The 15,962-nt window shown below is 59.9% G+C and overlaps 2 protein-coding genes across 3 annotated transcripts; both read right to left on the reverse strand.

Annotated features, from left to right (window-relative positions):
• Nucleotides 1-120: 120 nt before the first annotated feature.
• Nucleotides 121-6,769, reverse strand: RNF122 (ring finger protein 122). Of its 2 annotated transcripts, none has more exons than XM_027706341.1 (6): nt 6,696-6,769; nt 2,377-2,533; nt 1,611-1,656; nt 1,342-1,383; nt 666-748; nt 121-594 (listed from the first exon to the last, which is right to left on the reverse strand). In XM_027706341.1, the coding sequence occupies exons 1-6, from the start codon at nt 6,718-6,720 to the stop codon at nt 480-482; spliced, it is 468 nt and encodes a 155-aa protein (XP_027562142.1). In that variant the 5' UTR covers nt 6,721-6,769; the 3' UTR covers nt 121-479. The 2 variants fall into 2 exon arrangements, with proteins under 2 accessions (XP_027562142.1, XP_027562143.1); XM_027706342.1 differs by having other exon boundaries at nt 666-745; nt 6,696-6,763.
• A 1,245-nt stretch (nt 6,770-8,014) lies between these two features.
• On the reverse strand, nt 8,015-12,729 carry DUSP26 (dual specificity phosphatase 26). Its single transcript, XM_027706340.1, is given in 6 exon segments — nt 8,015-8,729; nt 9,334-9,542; nt 10,181-10,453; nt 12,622-12,662; nt 12,665-12,709; nt 12,712-12,729. Coding segments are annotated over 6 exon segments (786 nt in total). The 3' UTR covers nt 8,015-8,529.
• Nucleotides 12,730-15,962: the final 3,233 nt, after the last annotated feature.

Here is a 15,962-nt window from a genome sequence, read left to right on the forward strand (position 1 = left end):
CTCGGCCCACCCCTTGAGCTTTCTTGGGCCCCCCTGAAGTGTCTCAGCATCCCCCCCTGACTCCCCCCAAACGGCCCCACAGCCCCCACAGCTCAGACCGGCTGAGAAATCACCATTTAATAATTTTTTACACAAAACTGTACATTCCCTCCACGCCCCCCGAAGGGTGTGTGTGTGGGGGGGAACAGGTACAAAAATACTCTGTGCAGCAAAGTTGGGGTGGGGGGAGGACACGACATCCCCCTCCCCGACCCTGTGGAGGGCTCAGCTCCCCACAGGGCGGTCCCGGCTCTGTGTGGACAGGGGGGACAATGCAAAACCCCAACCAGAGCCACGACCCCCCCAGTTAAAAACCCCAGCTGGGAGATTCGGGATGAGCCGTGCGGCCCCAGGGGGGGCAATGCTGCGTGTGTGGAGCTGCGATCCCACAATCCCACGACGCATCCCACGGGATGAGGCCGGTCTGGAGCAGGACTGGCTCACACCAGCTCGTCCAGGAGGGTCCCGATGCCAGCGCGGGGCTGTGCCGGAGCAGCCATGGGCTTGTTGCACATGGGGCACACGCAGCGCACCTCCAGCCACTTCACCAGGCACCTGCGGGCGGGGACACGGTGGAATTCCAGCCCTGCCGGGGGAATTCCCCCCTTTCCCGAACCCCCACTCACTTCCTGTGGAAGGCGTGCTGGCACGGCAGCACCCCCAGCTCCTCCTTCGCCCTGAAATCCTCCAGGCACACGGCGCAGGTCTGCTGTGGGAGGTGACACCGACGGGGAGGGCGGGTGTGAACGGCTGGGGAAATCCTGGCATTTCCAGCTGGGAGCTCAGCCCAGTTCCCAAACCGCCTCCGGGGAGGGGGATTCCCTCCCAGCCCCCCAGCCTTGTGGTGCCAGCACATCCACACATCACATCCCAAACATCCCATCCCATCCCAATCCCAGCACATCCACACATCACATCCCAAACATCCCATCCCATCCCAGCCCCACATCCCATCCCATCCCAGTCCCAGCACATCCCCACATCACATCCCAAACATCCCATCCCATCCTATCCCATCCCATCCCATCCCAATCCCAGCACATCCCATCCCAATCCCAGCACATCCCCACATCACATCCCAAACATCTCATCCCATCCCAGTCCCAGCACATCCACTCATCCCATCCCATCCCATCCCATCCCATCCCAGTCCCAGCACATCCACACATCACATCCCTGTCCCACCCTCCCCATCTGCTCCTGAGCCGCCCTCAGCCCCCCCCGGAGCAGATGGGAAGCGTCCTCAGCGTTATCCCTGTGAACCCCAAATCCCTCCCGAGCCAGAGGGGCAGCCCTGCTCACCCCGTGCACGTTCAGCCTCCGGGCATCGCCCTTCAAAACCACCTGAGGGAGGAAAGGAGGGAGAGGGTTGAACACCGGGAAGGAGGATCCCGCCCCGGCAGGAGCCAAACGGGGCCGGGCAGGGGCAGGATGAGCCCTGGGGGTGCTTCTGGGCAGGCTGTCCCATCCCACCCCTTTGGAAGGTGCCCTCCTGGGACGAGCAGCCTCAGGCCCTGCCGTGTCCCCCCCTGCCCACCCCAAACCCCCCCAGGGGCAGCCCCGGGCGTTACCTCCTTGTAGCCGAAGCGCTCGCTCTGCGCCTGGTGCCGCAGTTTGCTGCAGAGGGGGAGAGAAAGGCACCGTGAGCGTGGCCAGGAACATTCCAGGGGCACAGGGAATCCGGGGAGCACGCCCTTCCCGGCCGGGATTTGGGGATCAGCAGCTCTGGGGCTGCCTTTGGGCCGTGGGCAGGGCCAGCCCAAGCTGCTCCCGCAGGGCAGGAACAGGCAGTGGGGAGCAACAAGGGCTGGCAGCCCCCATTGTTTGCCTTAGGAAGTCGTTCACGGCGCAGGAAGCGCTGGATTTCCAGCCGGCAGCTCCCGGCCCTGCCGTGACCTTGGGTCGGGAAAACTGCCTGGCACAGAAACCCAGGGAAGAAGGGGCAATTTGCAGCAGAGCTTCTACTCTCAGCGAGACACTGAGCCCCAAAAAACTTATGGGGGATGCAGGGGACATGGGGGAGAGCCGGGACATCCCGCAGGGCAGGGCTGAGCCAGCCGGGAACAGCAGCAGCTGCCCCGGCTTTGGGGTTAAAAATAGCCCTTCCCCGAGCAGGGAGCGATGTAAAGGCACATCCTCCCTCTCCCTGCCCGACACAATGTGTCCCTCCTGCAGTTCCCTGGAAAACAAGAGCCCCTTCCTGCGCTTCCTGCCCTGCTCCTGGAGCTGCGGGGACCACGATCCCAGCGGGGGCTTGTCCCCGTGTTCCAGGACAGAACAAGGCTGGGGATGCCCCAGGGCTGCCCACCCACCCCACACCACAGCCCCCCAGCTCACCTGATGAAGTAGCAGCAGAAGATGAGGCTGAGCACGAAGATGAAGATGCCGGTGCCGAAAATGACCATGTAGATGTTCAGGGGCAGGTCCTGGAAGGTGAGGGGCGGCATCGTGCAGGGTTTACTGGGGTAAACCAGCCCCAGGCTGCAGGAGCACCCTGGGAGGGGAGCAGAAAAGTCAATCTTGAGGGTGGAAAAAGGGGGAAAGGAGGCGAGGATGATGTGCTGTGAGAGCAGGGAGAGCCTGGGCTGGCTCTGTCCCCTCTGGAGTTTGCAAAGCGGGCAGAAACCAACGCCAGGACATTGTCCCGTGAGCTGTGATCCTGTGAAATCTGTGAGATCCCCCCTGGAAGAGCAGCAGCCCCTCAGAGCAGCTCAGTGAGGCACCAGCAGCTGCATTTCCACAGCCACCAGACCCTCCTCCAGCAGCACAAATGTACCCCAGGCACAAAGCAGGCGGCTGGGAGGCGAGGAGGCCCCGTGCTTTCATCTCCAGAGGAACACATGGAGGCTGGAAGGGGATTTAGGGAAGGACAGAGAGAGAAAAAAACCACCCCAGCTTGAAAAACAAGAACAGTTGGTGTCTGTCACTGCACTGTGGGAGCAGCAGAAGCAAGAGCTGGTTTGTCCTCAGTGCTGGGGACACTGATCCAACCCCCTTTCCCAGCAAAACCACAGGTGCCAGTCCCTCCCTGATGCCCAGGACACCTCAGGGGACATGTGAGTGTCACACAGGGCTGGTGACAGCGGGAGGGTCCCACTGAACTGAGGGGAACTGAGGCACAGAGACCCCAAGCCCTGAATATGTCTCAGATCGTGCTCCCCCAAGAGCTGGAGCTCTGATTTCTCCTCAGCTCTCACTCAGACAGGACTTCAGAAGGAGAGGAGCTCCCTCTGTGCCTCACAGAGCAGCTCCCCCAGCCCCTTCCTCCCTCTCAGCACCCTCCTCCTCCTCAAAAACCTCCTCCACCTGCCTCTGGAGCAGCACCAGAGGGGAGCCTGCACTGTAGGAAAGGGGGTTTTCCTGCCCCAGAGGGCAGAGCCACTTGTCATCACCACAAACAATCCATCATCCACCTCGTGCCCAGGGTGGGAAATGCAGGATTTGTTTGCTGGGTCCCCCTCTCTCCCGACCTCCTGCTCCCGAGACCACCAGGTGCAGGAAAAGACAATAGGAAAGGTTTCATTATTTTTTGCTGTTTCCTCGCTGGAAATGATTTGAGAAATGCTCCAAAAAAAAAAAAAAATCCCAAACAAACCAAAACAAAGCATATACAGCTCTGGAAATAAAAAAAAAAACCACTGAGCAAGGACATGAGGTAATGCTGGTGCACCTGGAGGTGGGACAGGGGTGGATGGAGGAAGCCCCTGCTCCAGGCTGGGCAGAGGGAGGTGGGTTGTGGTAATAATAATGGCCACAGTGAAACAATAACCCTTCCCATGGGTGTTCCAGGCCATTCCCAGGAGCTGCTGAGGAGCACCAGCCTCTGTGCCACAGGAGTGGGGACAGGAAGGGTCCCAAAGGCAGAGCCTGGAGAGGGGAGAGGGGCTGACAGCCAGCAGGGCATGGCCTGGACCTGCTGGTGGCCACCTGTGACAAGCTGGAAAAGCCCTGTCAGGAGAGCAGGAGGAGAATTGGGATGGGAAAGCTCCTGTCAGGAGAGTAGGAGGAGAACTGGGATGGGAAAGCTCCTGTCAGGAGAGTAGGAGGAGAACTGGGATGGGAAAGCCCTTGTCTGGGATGGCAGGAGGAGAATTGGGGTGGGAAAATCCCTGTCAGGGATAGTGGGAGAAGAATTGGGATGGGAAAGCCCTTGGAAAGTCAGGGATAGCGGGAGGAGAACCAGCTCCCCAGAGAGCAGGGAAAGCTGGGATGTGCATCCTGCAGGTTTTCCAGGAGAAGTATCAGGTGGGATGGGAAGGACAACCCCAAGAGACACAAACTCTCCCCTCTGTGCTCGTCTGAGGGGCTCCAAACCCAGCGCACGACCCCAACCAGCACCCCCAGCCCCCCTCCTCTGCACAGGGCCGTCCCTCCCTCCTACCCCATGGGGCAGAAATCCCATTCCCCGACCCCAGAGTTGCTCCCTGAGCGCTGCTCCACGAGAAAACACCCAAAATCCCCCCAGGGTGACACATCCACGAGGAAAAGCCCCCTGAGTGCTGGGAGAGGGTCAGCAGGGGAAGCCCAAGGTGGAACACGAGGTGCTGGAGCAACTCCGGGGTAAGGGAAGCAGAGAGGAACTGACACGTCCCTGCCAGCCACAACACAGCTAATTGTGGACTCACCAGCTCAGCAGGGTCATTCCTGTTAAACGGGGCATCCAGGAATTCATGAGCTCCGGGCTGTGAGGCCAAAAAGTGGCCCCAGGGAAGTTCCTTCATGGGATGGCCCTGCCAGGGCGAGCCCTGGAGCTGCTGAGCTCAGCATCCCCAAAAAGCGAGGCCCTCCCACCCCTTCCCCCCCATCCCTTCCCCCCCATCCCTCCCCTCCAGCAGAGCCTGGGGGGTGCCTGGGTGGTTTTGATTATCACAAACCCCTTGGCCTGACAAAGGCGCCCGTATTTTTAGTCCAAGGGAAATGGATCAAATCCGGGCTCAAATGACACGAAATTAAGAGCTGATGAGCACCAAACCCATGTCACCAGCTCAAGTCTCCCAGAACCAGAACTCCCAAAGACCGGAGCAGTTATTTAGTTGGAAAAAAATAAATGAGAAAAGAAGGATCAGCTGACACGTGTGGAAGTGCCCACGGACACCTGGGGACTTTCTGGACTCTCCTCCTGCACAAAGGATGCTCAGGAAGGTGCTTTGTTCAGCCAGCAAAGTATTTCTCACACAAACTGCCAAAGCTTTGGCCCCTCAAACACCACGTTTTGGAGCATTTCAAGTGAGGACAGACACAAGTTTCCACCCAGGCTGGGCAGGCTCAGGGTTTTTGCTGAGCAGGGGCTTCTCCCTCACCCCAATTCTTGTTCAATGAAACAAATGGAAAACTCAGCAGGTCATTAAATAAAACCATTCTTTCTCCTCCCACACAAAGGCTGTGGGGCTCTGCATCAGAAAATTGAATGCAGCTTCCACATAATTTTTGCTGGAAGGGGTTTCCTGCAAAAGCTGCCCCTAAGCCAAGTAGCTCTTTGGGGGACAACCAGCTCCCCTCCAAATGGTGTCCCCTGGACTGTGGAGTCCTGAACCACAGCTGAGCAACAGGAGGAGAAGCTGTGGTGCAAAGGAGGAGCTGAGATTCCGAGGCAGCAGCTCGGCCCTCGGGCCGTGGGGATGGTTTGAATAAACCTATTTAGGCTGAAAATGTGATTTCTTCTGTGGGTCTCGGACTTCTTCTTCCCACCAACAGCCCCCAGCTCTGTAAAGGTCCTCGACAGCACAGGGCCCTGCTGAATTACTGAATATCTGCCAAGGAGCCCGAGCCGGGTGCCCTCAGCCCACGCCCCGGCCCCTGAACAAGGGTGGGCTCTGTCCCTGGTGCTCCCCAGAGGCTCTGAAAGCAAAGCTCCTCTTATTCAGGGTGTTTCTTTCGACACAGAGCCGCGCCGGGAGCCGCTGTGGAGCTTTTCGTGGCACCCACCCCCTCCCACGTGTGCCGGGGAACTCCCCGTGGGACCCCTCGTCCCCCACGAGCACCCCAGGGATGTGTTACAGGGGAGGAAGCCACCGGGTGCATCCTATTTTTAAGCTTCAGAGGCTGTAACCCTTTCCCGTAAATTAAAACAGCCCGGTCCTTTTGAGCCCGGTCCTTTTGTTGCTCGGGCAGGGCTTTGATGGTGGAATTCCCGGCGCGGCTTCTCGGCTACTTCAGCCGTAAAAACAAACCACTTCTCGTTCAAACCGAAACCCTCCCTCGCATGTGCAGACTCAGCTCCGCGTTCCTGAGAACTTCTTACGGCCGACACGGAGCGTGAGGAGCCGGGGAGGGGGGAGGGAGGGCTAAAAATGAGTTTATTCCACTTTTGCGGACACATAAAGAAGGGGGTTGGGGGCTTTTGGTTTTTGGTTGTTTTGTTGTTTTCTTTTTCGTCAGTGCAACCAGCGAAAAAGTGGCAAATCCATTTCGCCACCGGCTTTATCCCTGGGAACCGAGCAGGACTCGCTGCTCCGGGAGCAGAACGGTGGCACCGGGACCCCGGGAGCCCTCGGAGCGGGGTCCGTGCGCCCATCCCCGCCCGGAGCGGCCGGGGATGCCCCGCTGCCCCCGACCCACAGCCCGCATCCCCCCCCATTCCCGGGCAAGAGGGAGGGGAGCGGCTCCCCCTCACCATCGCCCCCACCCCCGACCCTCCCCATCGTCCCCGCTCTCACCGTGGCACCACTGGAACGGAGGCATCCGGCAGCCGTTCCGCGGGGCCGGGGAGGCTCGGCCGGGCCATGGCCGGGAGCGGCCGTGCCCGCAAAACCCCGCCCCGGCCCCGGCAGCCCCCCCGGAGCCGCCCCCGGACCGCCCCCGCCGCGCCGGCAGCGCCGGGACCCGGGGATGGCACGGGCGGGGTGTCCCCGGGGCACCGGACACGCACACGGGGGTCCCTGTCCTGAGCATCCCACGGGGATCCCAGCCCTGAGCATCCCGAGGTGTCCCTGAGTATCCCGGGGTGTCCCTGCCCTGAGCATCCCACGGGTGTCCCAGCCCATCCCACGGGTCCCTGCACATCCCACGAGTGTCCCAGCTCATCCCATGGGTGTCCCTGAGCATCCTGGGGTGTCCCCGCCCTGAGCATCCCATGGCGAGTGTCCCACGAAACAAATCCTGGCCCATCCTCTGTGCCCCATCCTCGGGCAGCAGCAGCGCTCCCACTCGTGATCCAGGTGGGGATTACCTGCCTCAAATGCCACCTGGCTGGTGCCCAGCCCGTCCTCGGGCACGGACCAGCCCTTTGGAGAACCCCCCCCACAGGGCACCATGCTCCTGGAGGCTCCCAGTCTCAGGTTTGGGATGTCACAGGCTGGATATCCATGGAAAAGGTTGTCCAGCCCTGGCACAGCTGCCCAGGGCAGTGGTGGATGCCCATCCCTGGAGGGATTTAACAGAGAGACCTGGCACTTGGGCACGTGGGTCAGTGGTGGCCTTGGCAGTGCTGGGGGATGGCTGCACTTGATCTCAGAGGTCTTTTCCAACCTAAATCACTTTATGACCAGCATCTCCCCGTGAGCTGTGGCCCCTGCAGGTGGCTGGTGACCACGGGGCTCCTCTCCCTGCGTGTTTACAGGATCCCAGCACAGCTCCGGGCGCCCTCCGGAAGCGCGGGAAGAATGGAGCTATAATAAGAGCGGGAGGACAATGAGTGCTGGGAGCCTGTGGGGCACCCTGGGGCCGCCCCTGCCACACAGACACCCGCTCCTGGCCTTGGCCACCCTCCTGGGCTCGGCCCAGCACTCGGGGAGGGGGTTTGTTGCAGGCCTGACTGGAGCTCGGTGCTGGATGGAGCCCCTGGGAGTGCCAGCCCAGCTCTGCTGCCCACCAGGAGCCCCCCTCTGTCCCCACTGCTGCAGAAGAAGGAGTGGGGATGCCCAGCACTGTGGGGGCTTGCTTTTGACCCCTGGATGAGGATCTGGGGTGATGCTCTGCCACCCACTCCCATGACAGGTCCCAGCCGGAGCCGTCCCAAAGCAAAGGGGGGGCCGGATTTTTCCTTAGCAGTGGCTTTATTTTCATGGGTTGACATGAGGCACGGAGAACACCCAAACACAGGGACGAGGGGCTGAGCCCACACACCAGGCCTGGTTCACGAGGCTACACACACCGAGAGCACACGGGGGGACACGACAGGGGACACACAGAGCTTCGGTGTCCTGCGAGGGAGGGACGGGGCCGGCTCGGCAAACGCATCTGCCAGGAGGGAGAACCTGGAGCCCACGGGGATGGAGTGACCTGTGAGGTGGGATCAAGTCCCTCCAGAGGCATCCTGGAGTGAGCAGGCTGGGAGGGAGGCTCTGGTCGGGCCTGCCTGGGTGGCAGGATTGCAGGGGGAGGGTCTGTGCCGGACCACTGGGAATGGCTGGCAGGGCTGGGCACCCCCTGGGCTGAGCTGACCCACGAGCTGCTGAGTGAGAAAGAGCCTGGTCTGAGCTCAGCGGGCACGGGGTGGGCACTGCTCCCACCACAGCACCCCCCCCTCCTCCTCCTCCTCCTCCTCCTCCTTCAGGAGCTCCTCTTCAGCCTCAGGGCATTGTCCAGGGCCACCAGCTGGCGCAGGAAGCCGCGGTTGGGGATGATGCCACGGTGGTCCTTGACCGTCTTTATGGCTTCTACGAGGGGCATGTGGTGGCGGATCATGAGGTAGGCGAGGACCAAGGTGGCCGACCTGCTCACCCCCACAGCGCAGTGCACGAGGATCCTCCCTGGGGGGCAAACACGGGCGCTGGGTCAGGGCACGACACGGGTCCCAACCGAGAACCCGCCCGAGGGCCCACGGAGCACCCGGGGCTGGGGGGGCTCAGGGGAGCAGCACCCAGTTGTGGGGTGGCAAAGGGCATCAGCCAGTTGTGGTGTCCCAAACCAGGCTGAACCAAACCAGGCTGAATCAAACTAGGCTGAACCAAACCAGACTGAACCAAACCAGACTGAACCAAACCAGACTGAACCAAACCAGGCTGAACCAAACCAGGCTGAACAGGCTCAGCCATGGCTGGGGACATGGGACACGGGCTGGGGCTGTGACCTGGGGGGCAGAGCTCTCACAGAGCCCCACGATGTTCCAGGTTGGGAGGGAGCCCCAGGGATCACTGAGCCCAGCTCTTCATTGAGTGGCCCACACAGGGGTCAAACCCACTGCCCTGCTGTTACCAGCCCCGGGGTCACCCACCCACCCTGTTCCCTCTGTGCGGGAAGCACCACCCCACAAACCCCACTGCTTCCCGGGGTGGTGAGCCAAGGGGGTGTCAACCCAGCCTCTCCTTGCCTCCCTTCCCACCGCTGCTCCCCACAGAACCCCTGCCCACGGACCTTCGTTCAGGGCCTGGTGGATGAAGTCGGCGGCGGGGTAGAAGTAGGGGCTCATGTCGAAGGAGGGCGAGTCGTGGGCCTCGATGCCCAGGTAGCGGATCCCGGTGCCCTCGTAGTACTCGGCCCCCCCCCTCCACTTGCTGTGGGAGGCGTTGAGCACGTGGGTGATGCGCAGCTGGGCCAGCTCCCGCCGGTTGGAAGCTATATCCCTGCACGGGGAGGGGCACAGGGCACGGCTCAGACCCCTCACGAGTTCCCAAAGGCTGTCCCGCACCAGCATTCCCGCCCGAGGGAGGTGGGAGCAGAGGAACAATGCCAGGTCCTGAAGATTCTCGAGTTTTAAGTCCCTGACCTCTGCCCACCCCACCACAGCAGCAGGATGCACCTTCCCGGGGAGGGGAAGAAGAGGGGCAGGCACTGAGCTCCTGGGATAGACCCAGGGAATGGCTGGAGCTGTGTCAGGGCAGGGTCAGGTTGGATCTCAGGAAAAGGTTCTTCCCCCAGAGGCTGGTTGGGCACTGCCCAGGCTCCCCAGGGCAGTGGGCACAGCCCCAAGGCTGCCAGAGCTCCAGGAGGGTTTGGATGATCCTCTGGGGCACAGGGTGGGACTCTTGGGGATGGGGCTGTGCAGGGCAGGGAGTTGGACTGGATGATCCTCGTGGGTCCCTCCCAGCTCAGCCTATTCTTTGATCCTGTAAACTCTTCACAGCCCTGCTGGGAAGGACTTCCAAGTCCTCCTTCCTTTCTCCCGGTGTTCCACGCCCACCACATCCTCCTCTTCCCCCTCCCAAGATTTCCCCAGAGCAGCCCTGTCCCCCCCAGTCCCCGTCCCGTCCCCATTACATACTGGTCTCCCAGGTAGAGTCCTGGCCACACCTCATCAGCGTGGTTACAGGCCGTCTTGCCCGTGTACAGGAGCCTCTCCAGCTCGAAGACGCTGAGGATGGGGTGTCCCCCGCGCTCCTCCCGCGGGGCCCGGCTCGGGGACCTGCTGCTGGCCCTGTAGAACCTGGACAGGAAGGCCATGGGAGCTGCCGAGACCCACCCGGCATAACTGTGGGGGCGAGGAGGCCGCAGCGGGGCCCGGAGGTCACTTCTGCTGCCGCTGCCACCCACGGTCCTGCCAGGGAAGAAGGGGAGACGCCGTGAGGAGAAGTGGCCCCGCGGTGCCAGGGAGACACTGAGGGGCTGGAGCGTGTCCAGGGAAGGGGCTGGAGCAGCAGGAGCAGCTGAGGGAGCTGGGGGGGCTCAGCCTGGAGAAAAGGAGGCTCAGGGGGGACCTTCTGGCTCTGCAACTCCCTGACAGGAGGGGGGAGCTCCCAGGGAACAAGGGACAGGAGGAGAGGGAACGGCCTCGAGCTGTGCCAGGGGAGGGTCAGGTTGGACATCAGGAGGAATTTCTTCCTGGAAAGGGTTGGTTAAACATTGGAATTGCCCAGGGAGGTTTGAAGTCCCCACCCCTGGAGGTGCCCAGGGAAGGCCTGGTCCTGGCACTCAGTGGGGATGGGGCACAGGGTGGACTGATGGGCTGGGAGGGCTTTTCCAACCAAAAGGATCCTGGTGCTCTAGTTGGAGACCTCTCACTCCATCCCTTTTGTAGAAATAGTGGCCCAAAGCAGCCAGTTGTCACCCTCCCCATGTCAGGTCAGCCCCCCGCTGCTTCCCAGCGTGAGGCCGAGCATCCCCTGCATCCCTTCCAAGAAGGAAAACTGCTGGGAAGAAGTTGATGCTGCCAGGGCTGGCGAGGCAGCCAGACTGCTGAGCCTCCACAGGCTGAGCTTTCAGTCCAGCCCCACGACTTTGGGCCGAGGCCACGTTGGCAGGAGATGCTCTGCACAGGACCACCTTCCTCCTGGGCCCTGGGGCAGTGCCAGCCCGGGGCTGGTGCTGCCAAACCTGCGCTCAAGAGGCGAGGAAAGGCAGCCAGGTCTGGGCAAAACACCAGGGCTGGGGAGGAGAAAGCCCCAGACAGGTGGAGGATTCCATATGGCACCAGGCAGCCTGGCCAGGACCCAGGCTCCTGCAGAGCCCTCCGGGGAGGGAGAGGAAGGATTAACCCCTCCGTGCACAGCACTGCTGCTGCTGCACCCGCACAGCCAGGGCTGGGCTGGGCTGGGAAGAGTTAACTCCGGGGGATGAGAGGGCTCGTTTCACACGGCAGCTCCTCTAGGACACAACAGCTCTGCTCCCTGGGATCGCTGGGATGTTTGTCACACATCTGCAGGAACCCAACCCCGGGGAGGTCACAGTCCCTGGGCCAGATGTGGTCAGAGGGGCCTTTTTTTGCTGCTGCCTCATTTACAATCCCTCCCACGGGAATCAATTCCCTTTCTCCCATCACTCCCACCCCGGGGGGTGCCCAAAGAGTCTCCCCTCCCGCCCCCCAGCCCAGCCCAGCCCCGGCCGGTTGTCCCTGGGGCTGGAGAGGGGGACACAACGACCTTGGGCTGCCCAGGCTGGGGCAGAGCCCTTCCCTCTGTCCCTCTGCTGGGATGTGCTGCCCGAGGCTCCAGCCAGCGGAGCAGAAGGAAGGAGCCTCCAGCCATTCCTTGGCAACGTGAGGAGAAAAGCATTGCAAGGACACCGGGGAGCTCGGAGGAGACTCAGGGACATCTCCCTCCCCACTCCCCATTCCAGGGGGGCACTCCAGACCCCGGGGAGCTGCCAAACTGCTCGTCCCTGGCCCCCAGCACAGCACACACCCAGATCTTGCCCTGCTCTGAGCACGTTTTGACTCTTCCACGCCGGGAATTCAGACTTGGCAAAGCCCACCCAGGGAAAGGCACCGGGCAGGGCCCTCAAACCTTGGGTGACCTTGGCTGCAGCACAGCCACATGTCACCAGTGCCGAGAGACAGGCAGCAGGGGGGTCTGGAAAAGCCACTGAACCACGCAGGAAGGCTGGAGCTGGAGGAGCTGCAGCCCCTCTTCCTGCCACAGCTGGAAAACCATCAATCCACACCTTTCCCGGGCCCCAAAGCTGCCTCCAGCATCCCACCCCCTGCCCAGCCCCACGCCAGCCCCCCGAGGGGTCCCAGGGACACTGCCCCACATCCTGGGGCTGGCAGCAGCTCCCCCAGCGCTCAGGGCACCCAAATTCCCCCCAGGCACGGGATGTACCCCCTCTGCAAAGAAGGGGTCACTCCCCGCTCCCCCCGTGGCAGCTCCAGAATCCCCCCCGTGCCAGGCTGGCAGGGAGGGGGCTCACCCTGGGCAGACAGACAGACACAGACAGACACAGACAGACAGACAGCGCTGGCGGGGAGGGGACGCCCACCCCTCAACCTACCTTGGCGAGGGCTGGGATTCCTTCTGGGAGCGGGGGCAGGCTCAGCTCCAGTCGGCCATGTCTCGCCGCTGCCGCCGCCGCTGGAGAGGGAGGCTGATGTATGAACATCTATTTTAAGGCATGACATGGCCAGAGGCAGCTTTGTTTATCTCACGCTGTGCATGGATGGAGCAGGAGCCCATGGCAGCAGCAGCAGCACATCCCAACCCTCCTGCCAGCCCTGCTCTGCCTCCTCCTCCTCCTCCTCCTCCCGCACAGCAACAGGGAAGAAGGGCGAGCTGAGAAAGTGCTGCCCGTGCCATGATTCCCGGGAATCTCGAGGGGATGAATCCTCAGCTGTTTTACACGGCTGACCTCATCCTCTAACCCTAACCCCCCCCCCCCCCAGCCAGGGTCCCTTTGCACGGCCAGGGCTTGGTGATATTTTATATTTTATTCATATTTTATATTTTATTAATAGTTTATATTTTATTCACATTTATATTATTTTATTTTATTCATATTTTATTTTATTCATATTTTATATTATTTATATTATTTATCCATATTTTATATTTTATTCATTATTTTATTTTTATATTATTTCATTATTTTATATTATGTTCATATTTATATTATTTATATTATTCATATTTTATATTTCTATCACCTCCCCTTGGGGAGGGGAGGTGATAGAAAATAGAATCATGGAAGGGACCTTAAGGATCATCTCATTCCCGGACAGGGAACAAAGTATTTACAAATTCATGTCAAAGGCAGGGAATTTTTTTTAATTTTACTTTTTTTTTCCTCCCTCCACTGGGAGGGGGGGGAGAAAAAAGAGAAAGAGGAAACTGGGAAGATGGAAGGGTTTTGTTTTGACAGCTCCTAAACGACGCCGTTCATTTCACAAGTGGTGAGATATTTCAGTTAAACATTTCCCAGGCAGGATCCGCTCCCTTCTCCCCTTTGAAGCGCCGGCTTTCCAGCGAAAAGTTCCACTCAAATCAAGAAAGTGGGAGTGTGGTGGGAAAAACAAGCTGAGGGAGAGCCCAAAGAAGCCGTTCCAGGCTAAGTGACACATTTCGAGATTTCTGGCACCCTCCTCTCCCCCAAGTCCTGTTCGGTTGGAAGCCGGGAAAGTCTCCCGGTTTGTTTTCAGCTGAGGTTGTGTTTTTCCCAGGATACAGCCTCAGGAGCTCCAAGGATGAGCAAGGATGAGCCAACAGTGTCTCGTGGCTGGGTGACGCTGCCAGCTTGGGAAAAGCCTGTCCTGCCCCCTGCAAAAAGGGGTTTGACTCCACTTACCTTTGAGCTTTTCCCTTCTGCCTGGCCACACTCCCTCAAAAAAACAGGCACCGAGTGACCTGAAAGGAAATTTGTCCTTTCACAGCTCTGTAAGACACCTTTTTAATGTGGACAAGCAGCAGCCCCCTCCCTGCCCTGAACCAGGGAATTACATTCCCAGGTGACTGTACAATGTGCTTTTGAACAGAAGTGCCTCCCACCCCCATCACAAAAGGTTAAACCCGAATTTAAAGGAACTACATGAAATAAAATTAGGTGGATAAATGTTTTGGCAGAGCGCTGCCTGCGGGGAACTTACTGGTCATTTAAGCAGAGGATTAGTAGTTGTTATGTTTTTGTTCCAAATAATAATGCTGGAATTGCTTTGTAAAGCAGCCAGAAGTCCCCGACAAAGCCAGGGACTGCTCCTTAGATAATGAAATTTCAGAGGCTTTGAAATGCCTGGGCAGCTGCATCGAGGAAAAGTGTCACCAATCTGCCTTTTGATAAGGGAAGTTCCTCAGACACAGACCAGACCTCTTTGCCTCTTTTCTCAGACACAGAGCAGACCTCTCTGCCTCACCTCCTCTCCTTGTCACCCATAAAATCAGTGCTGGAGCCCAGCCCGAGCTGCCCCTTGCTCCCTGGCAGGATTTATCAGCTCCTGGAGCTCCTGAAGCTCCTGTCCCTGGGGACACGAGGAGGCTCTGGGGGCCTGGAGCTGCTCCAGAGGCTCAGGGAGGCACAAATCCCCCTCGGGATTTGCTGTGACCTTCACACACACCCTCCTCGGCTTCCCAGCTCCTCCCAGCACCCCCAGGGCACAGCCCTGTCCCTCCCCTGCTTTGCCCTGGGAAGCAAGAACCGCTCCGAGAACCAGTGGGGAGGGAATTTAAAAGCCAGACCCCCCAAACCTCCCTTTCCTGGCACGGATTCTCTCCGAGCTGTTCCCCCTGGGGAGCTCCAGGTGCAGGACAGCACTCAGAGGGATCCTGCACCCTCCTGTCCCTTCGAGCTGGGTCCCTGCACCGTCCCTGAACCCACAAACCCAGCAGGACCATCCGAGCCTGGGCAGGGACAGCCGAGGTGGGAGCACAGAGCAGTGGGATCCGCCTTCCCCGCCCCTCCCGGGCACCTGCAGGGCTGGATCTGATGGGATAACACTGGCAGAGGATCCCCACATCCCTGCTGGCAGCTCCCGGCTCTCCCCCCCCTCCCCGCCCCTCCTAGGCCGGGCTTGGGGTCTGCAAAACCCGCCCCGTGAGCCGCGACCGAGGGTTGATGGAAAAGTTCACGGATCCAACCACTGGAGGCTGCTCTGGTTATACATAAATCACCTCTGAGCGCTGTCAGGCGCGGAAAACTCAGCCCAGGGAAACGAGAGGCGGCTTTGGAGAGTTCCAGAGCAGCTGCCGTTCCCCGGTTCTGCTCCCTGTGCATCCAAATGGGCTTCACAGCCCGGATTAAAGAGCAGGGATCAACCCCTTCCCTGGATGCTGCGTGTCCAAAGCCCCCTGGAAGGCACAGGAGCCAGACTTTGTTACCCCCAGTCCTAAACAGAAGGAGGAGATGATCCATGTTCCACCCAGCATGTGCTGTTCCTCTGCAGAGGTGTTTTCAGCCGTAACAATTCCATGATTCCAGCCACACGACAAAGGGGCTCTGGGCAAATGGGATTTACTGGAAGTGCCCGGGAGGGATTGTGGGCTCAGCTGAGGGGTGAAAACCATTGGCCTGGGGAGGAAAATCGCAGAACTGTGAAGGTTGGAAGAGATGTCTGAGATCATCAAGTCCAACCATGAACCCACCACCAAGTTCACCACTAAACCATGTCCCCAGGTGCCACATCCATGCATTTTTGAGCACTTCCAGGGATGGTGACTCCACCACCATGTTCACCACTGAATCATGTCCCCAGGTGCCACATCCACACGTTTTTTGAGCACTTCCAGGGGTGGTGACTCCACCACCATGTTCACCACTAAACCACATCCCCAGGTGCCACATCCATGGGTTTTTTGAGCACTTCCAGGGGTGGTGACTCCCCTACCACATTCACCATTGAACCATGTCCC

This window comes from Neopelma chrysocephalum, unplaced genomic scaffold (genome assembly GCF_003984885.1).
Source record: "Neopelma chrysocephalum unplaced genomic scaffold, ASM398488v2 Primary Assembly neopelma1_367, whole genome shotgun sequence".
NCBI classification, from domain to species: domain Eukaryota; kingdom Metazoa; phylum Chordata; class Aves; order Passeriformes; family Pipridae; genus Neopelma; species Neopelma chrysocephalum.

Coding starts and splice junctions, on each gene's coding strand:
- RNF122 (XM_027706341.1), bottom strand. CDS start 6,720: ATGCCTCCGTTCCAGTGGTGCCACG. Junction 1,657..2,376: donor TTCTGCTGCTACTTCATCAG/GTGAGCTGGGGG, acceptor CCCCCTCTGCAG/CAAACTGCGGCACCAGGCGC. Junction 749..1,341: donor GGAGGCTGAACGTGCACGGG/GTGAGCAGGGCT, acceptor CACCTCCCACAG/CAGACCTGCGCCGTGTGCCT.